General features: G+C 38.3%; 1 protein-coding gene across 12 annotated transcripts in view; it reads right to left on the bottom strand.

Moving 5' to 3' along the window:
* PDSS2 (decaprenyl diphosphate synthase subunit 2) overlaps positions 1–9075 on the bottom strand; it is a 279796-nt gene extending 270721 nt beyond the window's left edge. For 11 of the 12 annotated variants that reach the window (XR_008618390.1, XR_008618391.1, XM_055087589.1 and 8 more), the window contains exon 1: positions 8463–9043. Coding sequence is in view for 10 of the 12 variants with exons in the window: in XM_055087589.1 (XP_054943564.1) it covers positions 8463–8743 (281 nt within the window). In the remaining 2 variants the exon portion in view is untranslated. Of the gene's footprint in view, positions 1–8462 lie in introns of all 12 variants that reach the window. The other variant, XM_024115522.2, reaches the window with a different exon arrangement.
* Positions 9076–14178: the final 5103 nt, after the last annotated feature.

Below are 14178 nucleotides of genomic sequence, written 5' to 3'. Positions count from 1 at the left end.
CTCTTATGTCACCTTAACTTTGGAAGTCTTCAATTTTCTCTAGAGAGAGATTTTTTTCCTCTTTCTCTGCCTCTACAGCATATTGTTCACACATACTACAGCATTTATCTCAATATCCTCTATTTGCAAGTCTCCCCACTAAAATGACTTTCTAATACTAACGGTAACTGCTAACATGTGACTACATTCTATGTTCCAGGTACTCTTCTAAGTACTTTACCTATATTTGCCCATTTACTCTTCATAAAACCCTAAGATATAGGTACTATATTATCCTCATTTTACAAATGAGGAAACTAAGGCACAGAGAGGTAAAGTAAATTGCCTGAGATCCCATACCTTGGCAGTGGTAGAGTCAGGATATGCATCTAAACAGTCTGATTCCAGAGCTCATGCTCACTGTACTGCCTCTCACGAATTCCTGAAGGGCAGCAACTATGTCTTATTCTTATTTGTATATCTATGCCCAGAGCACCTCAAATATTTGTGGAATGAATTAAAATTTATAATTTTCTCCAAGTCTTCCAAGAAAAAGTCCTTCATAAGTAATGTAGGCTTTCAGTACAGTAATTACAGAACTGAATCTAGAAAGGGTCTTTCATAAACATGGGAGAGACTAAAATTAAATGTCTAATAATAAATTCAAAGAGCTCTAAAGAAGTTTACTGTGCAGAAAAAGACTAATAAGGTTTTTTAGGTAGCTAAGTAACTAGTGAACTCAGTCAGGAACAAAAAGTCTCTACCCAGGAATCAATACCCTCTAAGAGAGAGACTAAATGTCATAATTTGTCTCCAATAAATGCATACCAAATTGATCCCATCTATCTGAATCTGAAATAGAGATCACAGTTTTTCCAAGGCAAAAGTAAAAAGACAGAATATTTAAACAAAAATTTAATCCTAAGAGCCAAATCTGTCAAGAGTAATCAATGAACGCAAAGCCACATTGCTCAATGGAATTAGCTATGTTAAACAACAAGAATTTAACCAATTCTATATGAAAAAAAGTATTGTTATTATCTTTGAAACAATTAAGTGTCCTCCACATGTTTATTAAAAGCTCTTAAGTTCTTGACAGTAGACAGTATATGCAGTGAATTTATAAAAGCTAGAAGTACTTAAAAATAATACTGATTTATAGACATTTAAGTGACTAAAAATAAAAATACATATTTTGCACAAATGGATAATTACATTTAATTAGCAAGACAGTAATGGCCCATAGGGTTCAAGCTGTACTGGGATAAAGTGGGGATTGATGCACTGTCACTACCTTCAACCTCTCCCACACTACCCATCCACATCACATACCTGGACTTCGACATCATCCTACATATAATACCACTGCCTAGCTTGGACAGGTCCACAATCCCTCATCCAAAGTCCTTGAAACCAAACGTCTTTCAGAATTTGAAATTTTTCGATTTTAGGAAGGAGCAATTCACCCAGCACTCCAGAAAAATCTGGGGCAGCACCCTGCAATCAAACACATTAATATTTCTGTAGCAAAATGCAAGAATATTAACATTCAGTGGGATAAAGAAGACTATAAATGACCTCACATCAGTTCAGGTCAGATGTATGAGTCTAAGAAAACATTTTTTCTGAGCTTTCAGGATTTTTAAACAGTAGAAATAGGATGATAGATTTGTCCTATCAATACATATTGCATTCAATCTGCTCATTCCCTGCCTGAGAAGTGACAATAGCTCCCTTAGCTGCTATGTTCAGTTACAACACTAATTTCTACTAGTCCAGAATTGGCAACACTTTTGGAAATCATTTAGTCAAATTTTCTACTTCACTGCTTAGGAAACTAAAGCCCAGAGATGGAATAACTTGCCTAAGGTCACACTGTTAACTACTGACAGAGATGAAACTAGAACATACAAGCCTCCTGTCTCCTAGGCTTACCTACTGTTTGGTCATTCATCATTCCTCCGCAGCACGTGGGATCTTCCCGGACCAGGGCTCGAACCCATGTTCCCTGCATTGGCGGGAGGATTCTTAACCACTGTGCCACGAGGGAAGCCCCCTCCAGTATACTTTAAATCATCTCTAGATTACTTATAATATCTAATACAATGTAAATATCGTGTAAATAGTAGTAAATACAATGTAAATGTTATATATAAATAGTTGCCTGGCTCAGCAAATTCAAGTTTTGCTTTTGGGGAATTTTTTTCCCCCAAATATTCTCGATCCATGGTTGGCTGAATCCACAGACACAGAACTCGTGGTTAAGGACTGACTGTATAAAAAGTCCTTATGTATCTTTCATCCAGCTTCCCCCAATATATAGCTGTAGTACAATATCAAAACCTAAAAATTAACATTGGTATATTATTGTTAACAAAACTACAGACCTTATTCCATTTTCAGCACTTTTCAAAAACCTGCAATTGTTTGTGTGTAGGTATATACTGTTCTACGCAACTTTATACCATGTATAGATTCATGTACCTACCATCACAATCATGATACTAAACTGTTCCATCACCACAATATACTCCTTTGTATTTACAGTCCTCCCTGTTCCCCACACTGTTTATGACTTAGAAGCCACTAATCTGTTCTCCATCTCTATAGCTGTCATTTTGAAAATGTTGTATAAATGGAATCATACTTTTGAAATTGACTTTTTCCTTAGTTGTGGTAAAATACACATAAAATTGACCATCTTAGCTATTTTTAAGTATACAGTTCGGTAGTGTTAAGTATATTCACATTAATAGTTCATTTCTTTTCACGGTTGAGTAGTATTCCATTGTATGGTTGTACCACCGTTTGTTCAACCATTCACCTTTGAATGACATATGGGTTGTTTCCAGTTTTTGGCTGTTACAAATAAGGTTGCTACAAGCATTCATGATAGGTTTTGATATGAGTTATTATTTCTCTGGGATAAATGCTCACAAGTGTTATAGCTGGGTTGTATGTTAAGTGTATGTTTAATTTTATAAAAAATTGTCACGCTGTATTCCAGAGTGGCTGTACCATTTTTATATTCCCATCAGCAGTGTAAGAGAAATCTAGTTTCTCACCAGGACTTCATATTGTATTTTTTATTTTAGCCATTCTAATAGGTTTGTAGTGGTATCTCATCATGGTTTTAACTTACATTTTTCTAATGGCTAATAATGTTGAACAACTTTTCATATGCTTACTTGCCATCTTTATAGGCTCTTTTTGCCCATTTCCTAATTGTATTGTTTGTTCTCTTACCACTGAGTTTAGAGAGTTCTTTACATATTCTGGATACAAGTCCTTCTTCAGATAGTGATTCACAAATGTTTTCTCCCTGTGGCTAATCTTTTCATCCTATTACAAGGTCTTTTTGCAGAGCAAAGTTTTCAATTTTGATGAAGTCCAATTATTATATTTTTTCTTTAATGAACTGCATTTTTGGTTTCATGTCTAAGAACTGTTTACCTAGCCCTAGGTCCCAAAAATGTTCTCCTATGTTTTCTTAAGTTTTATAGTTTTACATTTCACATTTAATTCCATTTTACATAGACCTTTTTTTTTAATATGGTGTGAGGTTTAGGTCAAGGTTCATTTTCTTGCCTATAATGTCCAATTGTTCCAGCACCATTTGTTGAAAAGACTATTCTCCCTCCATTGAATTGCTTTTGCACTTTTGTCAAAAATCAATTGGGTATATTTGTGTTGATCTATTTCTGAGTTCTCTATTCTGTTCCCTCAATCTGTCTATTCCTCTGCCAATACCACACTGTCTTGATCAATTAAGCTATATATATTAGACTTAACATAAGGTAGAATGACTCCTCCCACTTTCTTCTTTGTTTTTTTTCAATATTGTTTTAGCTATTCTAGCTCCATTCATGCTGTTCATTTTACTTTACTGTACTGCTTATTCTTGCTTTTAAGGTCCTCCCTATGCCTAGTAGAAGTATGACAGCCTGAGAAAGAAAGAAAGAAGAAAAAAGAATCAAGAAGAAAAAGAATTGTAATACAGTACCACCACTCTAAAACACTATCCATGTAATTTCTATCCATCTATCCCAATCACATCCCAGTTTCTTCATGAAAGGTTCTCTACTATTCCAGCCACTTTATTTTTTTAAATTTTGTTACTGAGGTATAGTTAATGTACAATAGTGTATGTTTCAGGTGTACAACATAATGAATCACAATTTTTAAAGGTTATACCCCATTCACAGTTATTATAAAATATTGGCTATATTCCCTGTGTTATACAACATATTCTTGTAGCTTATTTATTTTATACATAGTAGTTTGTACCTCTAATCCCTTACTCCTATCTTGCCCCTCCCCCTTTCCCTCTCCTTACTAGTAACCACCAGATTGTTCTCTGTACCTGTGAATTTGTTTCTTTTTTGTTATATTCACTAGATTGTTTTATATTTTATTCCACATATAAGTAATATCATACAGGGTTCATCTTTTGCCAGGCCACTTCACTATCTCCAAATGTAATAGCTAATATATCTCTACTACTCATTAGTAACAAGTCATTTACCTCTTTCTGATATTTGTAAATATATTTGTGTCCAACACAATGTCTATTCTCAAAGGACATGGTCCATGTTTTAGAATTCTTCATATTCCTCCATAAGCTTTAATTAACATTGAATTAAGGATTATTTATCTAATTGGAACTTACAACACAGAGAAACTAGAACATCTAGAAGAAGAGTAAAAAATTAGCTAATTGCTACATTGTTCCTAGTAATAAGATCATTATCTCACTAAATCTCAAGATTTTAAATTTAATCTCATTTCTCAATTAAATTGTTATAAAAGTATAGTTCTAGGCTTTTTTCCCTTTTCTTGATGAGATAATTTAGGTAAAGAAAGAGAAGGTAGTGAATGCTGAATTATGGTGATTTCCTTTTTTTCTCCTCCTGTTTGCCAAAAATGTCACTACACATCTAAATTTTAGGGCCATAAGATATGATTCACCCCTAATATATCAATACCATGTATATCTACCCCAAAATTAAAATGACCCAAGGGATTAGAATATTGATTTAAGTAAATAATGTAAAATGGAACTAGTAAAAGAATTTACCAAATCCAATTTCCTATGGTCCTAACTATATTAACTATATGGGGTATTTGTGTCCTTTGGATAGCATACTGAGAGGCTCTCTCTCTTAATTGTCAATGCTTTGCTCACAAGATTTCAACAAAGTAAGGTGCAGTATGTGAAACAATATAGCTGCTTAATCCATGTTTTTAGCTATAATTTACAATAACCACAATCTGCCTACACTATGGATCAGATGCCTGCTTCTTTGCTAAAACAGATATATGCATGACCCCCTCCCCAAAAGTTTTTTGTTCATTAGCTGCCTGTGAGTTTAGACTGTTTAAATAATTTAAATAAATGTAATTAAACTATATGCAGATTAGCTCCTCCTTTTCTTACAAGATAATCTATATATGTTACTACAACTTTGCTGAAACTTATTATTTTGTTCCTCTTCAATTCTTTCACTGTAATATGGTACTAGGCAGGCAGGGTAGGCTACATACAGTCAGGGAAGTTTCAGAGCCATCAGTCTTACAAGCTTTCATCTAGTGTGTCTCTGGTGCCCTCAGAAGGAATCTTCTCTAAGACCCCAACCGATGCTCTGACATTTAGTAGATGAACTGCAATTCTCAGAATACATACATTAATAAGGCTCTTTCTAGTTCTGCCCTTTTCACTTCAACACTTTATTACAGAGACTACAATATGCATCTGCACAATGTAATATACAGTCCAGGAGGATTAGAGCCAGGAACCCCCACGGATAGCAAAATCCAAGGATGCTCAAGTCCCTCATATAAAATGGCATAGTATTTGCATACAACCCAAGGCACATCCTCCCCTATACTTTAAGTCATCTCTAGATTACCTACAATACCTAATACAATGTAAATTCTATGTAAATAGTTGTAAATACAATGTTAATGCTATAAAAATAGTTGCTGGTGCACAGCAAATTCAAGTTTTGTTTTTTGGAACTTTCTGAAATTTTTCTTCCCCTGCATATTTTCGATCCACACTTGGTTCAATCTGTGGTTGTGGAACCTACGGATCCGGAGGGCTGGCTGTACTACTACAACCTCCACCGCTAACACTATCATTCCCATCACATACAGAAAAACCCACTATCTGACTAGCAAAAAATAAGACACTTCATGGTTCATGTGTTGTGAGAACACAGAGTAACCTGAACTCAGACACTGCTAGTGAGAATGTACACTGGTACAACCACTTTAGAAAACAATTTACTATCTCCTAAAGCTGAACACATGTGCACACACACCTTTATTCTCTCAAGACAAGTTCACCAGGAGACGCGTGCTGCATAGTCACAGCAGCACTTTTCTTAGCACCAAAAACTGCAAACAACCCAAATGCTGATCGAAAGAAGACTGTGGTATATTTACACAGTAGGATTTTACACACCAGTGAAAAACTAATGAAGTATAGTTAAACATAACAGGGATAAATCTCAGAAACAATGTCGAATTTAAAAGCAAGTCATAAAGGACTGCATGCAACAAACTAGTATGTTTATAAATTTCAAAAATGAGCAAAATTAAACACATTACTATTTAAGGAAACACTCGTGTAATTTTAGAAGGAAAAATAAACACAAAACTCAGTATAGTGGGGATCAGGGAGATGGACCAGTGAAGAGAGAAGGTTCAATAGGATTGATAAAGTTACACTTCTTCAATTGGGTGGTAAGTTCATTCGTTTCATTATTAAGCTTTAAAATATATACGTATGTGTGTTTTGAGTGTGTATCATCTAGAATCTCTGGAGAACTAACATTCCAGCTTCAGGACAAGTTTAGCCTACTCATAAAATGACATTCCTGATAACTGGGAATGATGCCAAGAAATAAAATCACTCTACTATTGCTATTTGGTAACTAGTAACAAAGAAATAGCAAGTGTCTCATAAAAAATTAAAGTAAGAGGATGGGCAAGGGAAGTGAGGGTGGCTATAAAAGGGCAACATGAGGGATCCTTGTAGTGATGGAAACATTCTGCATCTTGACTGTATCAGTGTCAATATCCTGCCTGGGGGGAGAAACTGCATAAAGGGTACATTGGCTCTCTCTGAATTATTTCCTCCAACTGCATGTGAATCTCCAAATATTTCAAAAGTGGTTTTTTTTGTTGTCTTTTTTTTAAAGAAAACATTTTAAAAAAAGATAATTTTTGTCCAGGATTTCTCCACCTTGGTACTACTGACATCTTGGTGCACCTAATTCTTCATTGTAGGGGGCTGTCCTGGGCATTGTAGGGTGTTTAACAACATCCCTGGCCTCTACCTACTAAACACCAGTAGCATGCCCCAGTTGTGACATCTCCATACACTGCCAAATGTTCCCTAGTGGGCAGACTGCGCCATTTGAGGACCAATGCTCCAGTCATAAAAGTGAAGAACTGTGGAAATATTCTCAATTGAAGGAGACTAAAGAGACATGACAACTAAAGTAATACCTCATCTTAGGCTGGATCCTGTACTACAGAGGAAAGAATGCTATAAAAAAACCATTATCGGGTCAATTAAGAAAAGTGGACTATCAATGGTAGATTAAATAAAAGTGCTGTATCAATATTAAAAGTAAGTTGATTAATGTAGTTACGTAAAGAATATCCCTATGCTTATGAAATGAAGTACTTGGGGGTAAAGGACCATGACATATGCAATGTACCCCAAAATGATTCAGGAAAAATATATCTGTGTGTGTGTATGTATTTTGTTTACATACACATGTGAATAGTATACGTATATATGTATACCATAGGTGAATATGATTATAAAGTATGTTCTTTGTATTATTTTTATTCTCGCAAATTTTCAGTATGTTTGAAATTATTTATTAATAAAAAGGTGGAGTTTTTAAAAATGGAACCAAAAGTTGTGGTCCTTAAAGTCCTAATGGCAGGTTTCACAGTAGTAGTTCATCATAAGTGATAAAAATCCCGAGGGGAAAATGACTACTGATTAGATAAATTCCTACTTCAAGCCTGAGACAAACGTTGCAAGTGACTAACTTTCGGCCTATCTCCCCCTCCCCATTCTTTCTAGAGGTGACCTCTCGAATAATGCGGAACCGAAAACAAACCTATCCCACTTTTAAAAGACCATTTCTAGGAAGTGACTCAAACCCACATCCCTACTCCATTTCTCCACAAATCACTGAGCCAACTTCACCTTCAGTAGTTAAGAAGCAAAAACGCGAAAAGCGCACGTGTTCTCATTCTTCCTCCGCAAATAGAGTTAGTAAGTTAAGGTGAGTAGAGTAGAGAAGACACAACATCGAATGCCTAGGATGGCTGAGGAAAGGAAGAGGTAAAAAGGGATAAGCAGGCAGTCAGTCTCAGAGAGGGAGGAAAGGGTGTATAGGCCAGGAAAAAGGACCCGAGTGGGTACGAGTGTGTCGGGGCGAGAGGGAGTAGCTCACCTGGCTGTGGTAAGCAGAGGGTGCTGAGTCCCCACCAGCTTCCGCACCTGCATAGCGATGTTGCTGAGCTCGTCGCTCAGCAGGCAGCGGAGGCTCATGAAGGACGTGGGGTAGCCCACGATCTTCTCCGCCTCTGACACCACTTGGTTCCAGTGGGCCGGGGACCTGGAGGACTGACCACGCCAGGAGACCACCGAGGCGATGGTGTCGAGGGGGCCACGCCGGGGCCCCGAGGCCCCGAGATAACAGGGCAAGCGCAAAAGCAGCTGCCGAAGGCTCATAGTTTGAGTCTGGGGGTGTCAGGGACTTGAGGGTGTCCGGAGGTGGCGCGGGAAACAAGCTAGGAGCAGATGAGGAACTTGCGGGAACTAGAAGGAAGCAGCGATTCTTGACCCTCAGAGGAGGGTGGGTTTCTGGAGCCGTGACCAGAAACGAACTTTAACTGCAGCTTTCTGCAGCCTGGGTTAGACAGACAACAGCCCCAAGTTAGCGCTGCCCACGGCCATCTAGGGTAGCAGCCACAGCCCTGCCTAAGTGGGGAACGCCATATTGGGAGCGTCAAACGCGGCTTGCCGTAAAGACGGAGGCGGGCTGTTCTGCGGCAAAGAATTTTATCCTACTTTACGGCGCAGCCGTGAACGGCCCGAAGGGGCGGGGCTTTGGCGGTGAAGCCCGGAAGGCGAGGTAGGATGAAAACATCAGCTCCTCCCACTTTCTCGTCCCGGCCTGCGAGGACAGAGGGTGACAGAGATCGGGGTGTGGGCCCCGAGTGGTGCCCCAGCCTCTTGAGTCTGGGACGAGTCTGATTCATTGTAGGATTCCCAGCGCCCAGCGCAGAGTGGGCACGCATAAATATGTGTCGTGAACGAGGGTCGGTGTCTACTAATGGTCTTTTCGCTGCCCCCCAGCCCTCCGGAAGGAAGGGCTCGGGCGGAGGCGCCAGCTCCTCTGGGAAGCCATCCGCCGCCAAGCCCTGGCAGTGGTGGTGGACTGGCGTGAGGGCCGCCTTTCGGACTGTGGGGCTTCAGGAGCTGTGGGCCACGGCTCATGTGGAGTGAGGTGGGAGGCAGAATCCGGACGTGGGGCTGAGCCCTCGTGACCTCTGCTCCCAACCTAGGAAAGGTGGCATGGCTCCGCAGAAAGGGTGTTTTTTGTTTTTTATTTCCCCAGGGTCTGTCCTCATTCCTTGTCTCTGGCCGCCTCACTGAGCCTCATTTCCCATGTGTACAGCTCAGGCAGAACCAGCAGTGCCCCCCGAAAGGGTGCAGAGAGACACTTCTAGAAGGAAGCTCCGCTCACCATCGAGAATCCAAAACTACCACTGACTCTAGTGCTTCCACTTACAGCTCATGTATTAGTTAATTTAATCCTCAAAACAACCCCGTTAAGTAGATAATATTAGTATTCTCCGTGTTTCACATGAGGAAACTGAGGCACAGCCAAGTCGTGTAAATTGCCTAAGGCCACACTAGGCAGGAAAGTAAACCCAGGTAATCTGGTTTCTGAATCCATGTTCTTAGCTACAACATTACTGTCTAAGTAACAGGTTACCAACCACTTCTCATTGTTGTCAGTGTGGTCCTGTAATGCTACCTATTCTTTATCATGTATGTCTAGCATCCTGCCCCCTTTCTCATCACCCAAAACAAGTGTTAACAAACCCTTGTTAATAATAAAGATATATTACCGAGTTTTACACCCTAAAAAAATAGCTTGTAAAACTCTCTTTAACTTTCAAAATCCTTTCAAATTCATGATTGATATTTTTAAAATTAGCATCATGCCTAATACTGGACTAGACTCGGGCTACATAAAAAAATTCAGACTTAAAAATGGGCAAATTAAGGAGTAATTATTCACTTTGCACAAAAGATGCTTTCTCTAAAAAGGTTTAGCCTCAGACTCCCTTTGAATGGCAAATTTCCCTTGTGATTTAACAATCCAATTTTACTTCCAAAAATTCAGTTTAGGCATAATTTTTCAAGGGTACATTTTAGATAAAGTGAATTATGCTCATAAGTATTAAAAACTGTCTGGCCCAATAAATAAATAAGGCAGGCCGAAGTTCAAAAACAATTCCTGTGAAAGAGATAACACACTCCCGGCAATAAAATTCAGGTCTGTTCTAGATGAAAATAAATGTGGAGAGTGAGATACCTTACCATTCTAAAAAGTTCCAAGGCCTGAGCTTCTGGGTTATCCAAGGTGAAAGAAGTCATGAAAAAAAGGAAGGGAGATAAGGACTGAATGTGATATATTGTGCACCTGAGGCTGTTTCTTTAGCAGCATGGTACTTTAAGACTAACTTTTCATGCAATTTCCTTAATACCAATTCACAGCATGCACTTTAATTTCTCCACAGAAGCCAAGTGCATTATTCTCTGATCATACTCTATTAACCAAGTTTTTGATTATTCATGGGACTTTTAGTCCCATTTACTTTAAATAAATAGCACTTTCCTTTATTCTTAGAGTTAAAAGGTTGCATTATACCTAATGATAATCAGTTTTTAGAAGGTTAAAATGGTATTTATTATTTAATCTTCCAGATAAATACATAACTCCTTAGAGTCTGACTAAAGAGATATCTGAATTGCTAGTGACTTCTGGAGGTGCAGAGAGGGAGAATCTGTGACTCTGCCCTTCCTCTGTCACTGATAATAGTCATTTTGAGGATGTCTGTGAATGTGTGCATAAAGAAAGAATACAGCAGGGTTCCTTACCTTGGCATTAATGACATTTTGGAGCAAATAATCCTTTGTTATGGTAGGCAGGGGGCCGGGGGTGAAGGCTGTCCTGTGCATAGTAGATGTTTTGCAGCATCCCTGGCTTCTACTCACTAGGTGCCAGTAGTACCCTTCTCCAACCAGATTTGTCTGAGGACCTGGCTAAATGTCCCCTGGGGGGCAAAATCACCCATAAGAATACAGGGAAATGGGAGATGCTGAAAGAAAAAAATTCCCATCCATGACATTTACTCCTACAAAGCAGCAGAAGAAGAGGTCCTGGGTGTGAGCAGCCCTGCAGGTTAGAGAGTAGTCACTCTACAATCTGTGGAAACCTCCAGCCATACACAGGGACATCTTCTCCTTGTCATTGGGATTTTTCTGGAGACAGAAAGCTGACAAAAGATGGTCACAGTTCCTCCTTCACCTTTCTCAGGATCCTGAAGCTGGTAAAGTACTAGTGGACTTCACTTGCTGTCCCCTCTGCATTCTGCTGACCTTAGAAAGAAGTGAGGTTATATTTGATGTCCTTTTCTTTGGCCAGAAACTCGAACCAGCCTTTGGAAATACAGGGTCTTAACACGGATGGTGTATGCTTTGGGCTTTGGCATTTCCATGATTAGGTGAGTGGAAATAGATAGGGATACTGCAGCCACCCTCCTATCACCCTCAAAACAATCACCTATTGTTTATGCTAGGAGAGTTCTTCCAAAAGTAGATGAAAGCATGGCATATATCTTGGGGCAGAATGATAAAAGGAGGCAATTAATCTGATTAGCAAAAATCCAAAAGTTTGACCACCTACTGAGTTGGCTGGCTAGAGAACAGGGATGGTACATATTACCAGTAAGAATGTAAAATGCTGTGTAAACAGCACCTATGGAAGGGAATTTGATAATCCCTAGCAAAGTTACATATACGTTTATATACTGTGTGTAATTACAATATACATTTGACCCAGAAATCCCAATTCCAGAAATCCTTCCCAAAATATAAAATGACTTATGCACAAGGTTATTCACTGCAATATTATTTGTAATAGCAAAAGACTGGAAACAAACCAAATAACCATAAGTAGGGTACTAGCTGAATAAACTGGGGTAGATCCATACAATGAAACACTATGCAACTCTGAAAAAGAATGAGGGCTATCTCCAGAAAATATGTCTCGTATACCTCCAGAAAATATGTCAGCTTTAAACAACAACAAAAGCACAACCAAGGTGCAGAACAGTATAGTATGCTTTTTTGTAAGATAGGTGAACTACAAATATATATTCGTATACATTTGGGAGGGGGGAAAACAGGTGGAAAGGACAGGCATGAAAGCAAAGTACTCTGATGAATATACCTTGACTATATAGTTTTGACTTTAGAATCATATATATGTATTTTACATATTCAAAATAATTTTAAACTCAAAAGAAAAATGTGATTCCTAAAATTTGAAAACAACTGAAGCAAATTACCTAACTGCTGGTGGTATAATCGCACCAAGTAATTAATTTAATGACTTTAGAAAATACTGTTTTCACTGTACATTCACAGAGGAATATGCTCTCAGGATAAATAGATTTACAAAGAAGTCTTAAACTTCATTCAGTGTCTTATTGCTAGTAGAAATACAGATATTATTACTTTCAAACTATTCTTATATATTACAGGTAAAAACCAATATTAGAGTTGTTATGAATGATTTTCAGAGTAAGTAGAATCCATGTAAGATTAGAGGTGAATTGGAAATAGTATGAACTTATGATTTTTCCTTTTGAAAAGTGTTTCTTATAACAGAAACAGACTCACAGATATAGAGAACAGACTTGTGGTTGCCAAGGGGGATGGGGGTGGGGAAGGGAAGGATTGGGAGTTTGGGATTAGCAGATGCAAACTATTATATATAGAATGGATAAACAACAAGGCCTTACTGTATAGCGCAGGGAACTATATTCAATATCTTGTAATAAACCATAATGGAAAAGAATATGAAAAAGAATATATATATGTATAACTGAATCACTTCGCTGTGCAGCAGAAATTAACATAGTAAATCAGCTATACTTCAATAAAATAAATTTAAAAAAAATAAGTAAGTACATTTCAGGAAAAAAAAAATGTTTCTTATATCCCAACAAGGAAAATTTTACATTTATTGAAGAAGGAAAAAAACATTTACTTGCTTTATCCCTTGAAAAGTCCTAGAAGTAATGATAATCGTGTACCAATGAGCACCTTTAGCGTTCATATTGTACTTTTAATACATCATTTCCTATTAAAAGGAAGGACATTCTTTGGAGGAATGACAGATATCAGGTCTGGGGCTAGAAATGTGCATGATGAGCCTGGGACACCCTTTTGTGCCAGAAGCTATTAAAGTCTAAAGTCTAAAGTCTAATGGGACAAGTCAAAGGGAAAATGCTATCAGCATAAAGGAGCTTCTACTGGCTGAAAAAGGGACAATCTGAGCATCAGAAAAGAGTAAGACAACTACAACTGATTGAAATTCATTGATGACATATAAATCTTTTTCATTATTAGACATAACTAATTGAGCATTTGCAATATAATGAAAGAATTGAGAATTTATCCTGCCCTTCCTGCATGAATTACATTTAGTGGTGTCTTAGTCTGGCTTACCCCCTTGAAAGCTGAACCTGGGACAAGGGCTTACTTTTAGGTAGTTTATTTTGGACAGCATTCTCAGGAAACAGCAGCGGATGACTAGGAGAGTGAAACCCTGCAAGTCAATACAAGGGTGTTCTTGAGTTAGTCATCACAGTGGGCAATAAGGCCTCGAGCCTGCAGGGACTCCTTGAGTTGCTATGTAGAATATACTTCATAATCGTCAGCTTGATGCAAGAGAGGAGTAGTTATCAACCAGCTTCCACCGCCCATTGATCCATATTTCCCCCTTGGGACCTTAGCCCCCTCATATTTCTAAGCTATCCTGTGAGTGCTAGCAGATGTACCACCTTCATGGAGTCAGAGGAACT

This window comes from Physeter macrocephalus, chromosome 10 (assembly GCF_002837175.3).
Source record: "Physeter macrocephalus isolate SW-GA chromosome 10, ASM283717v5, whole genome shotgun sequence".
In the NCBI taxonomy this organism is placed as follows: domain Eukaryota; kingdom Metazoa; phylum Chordata; class Mammalia; order Artiodactyla; family Physeteridae; genus Physeter; species Physeter macrocephalus.
This window is presented reverse-complemented; position numbering and strand designations above follow the sequence as displayed.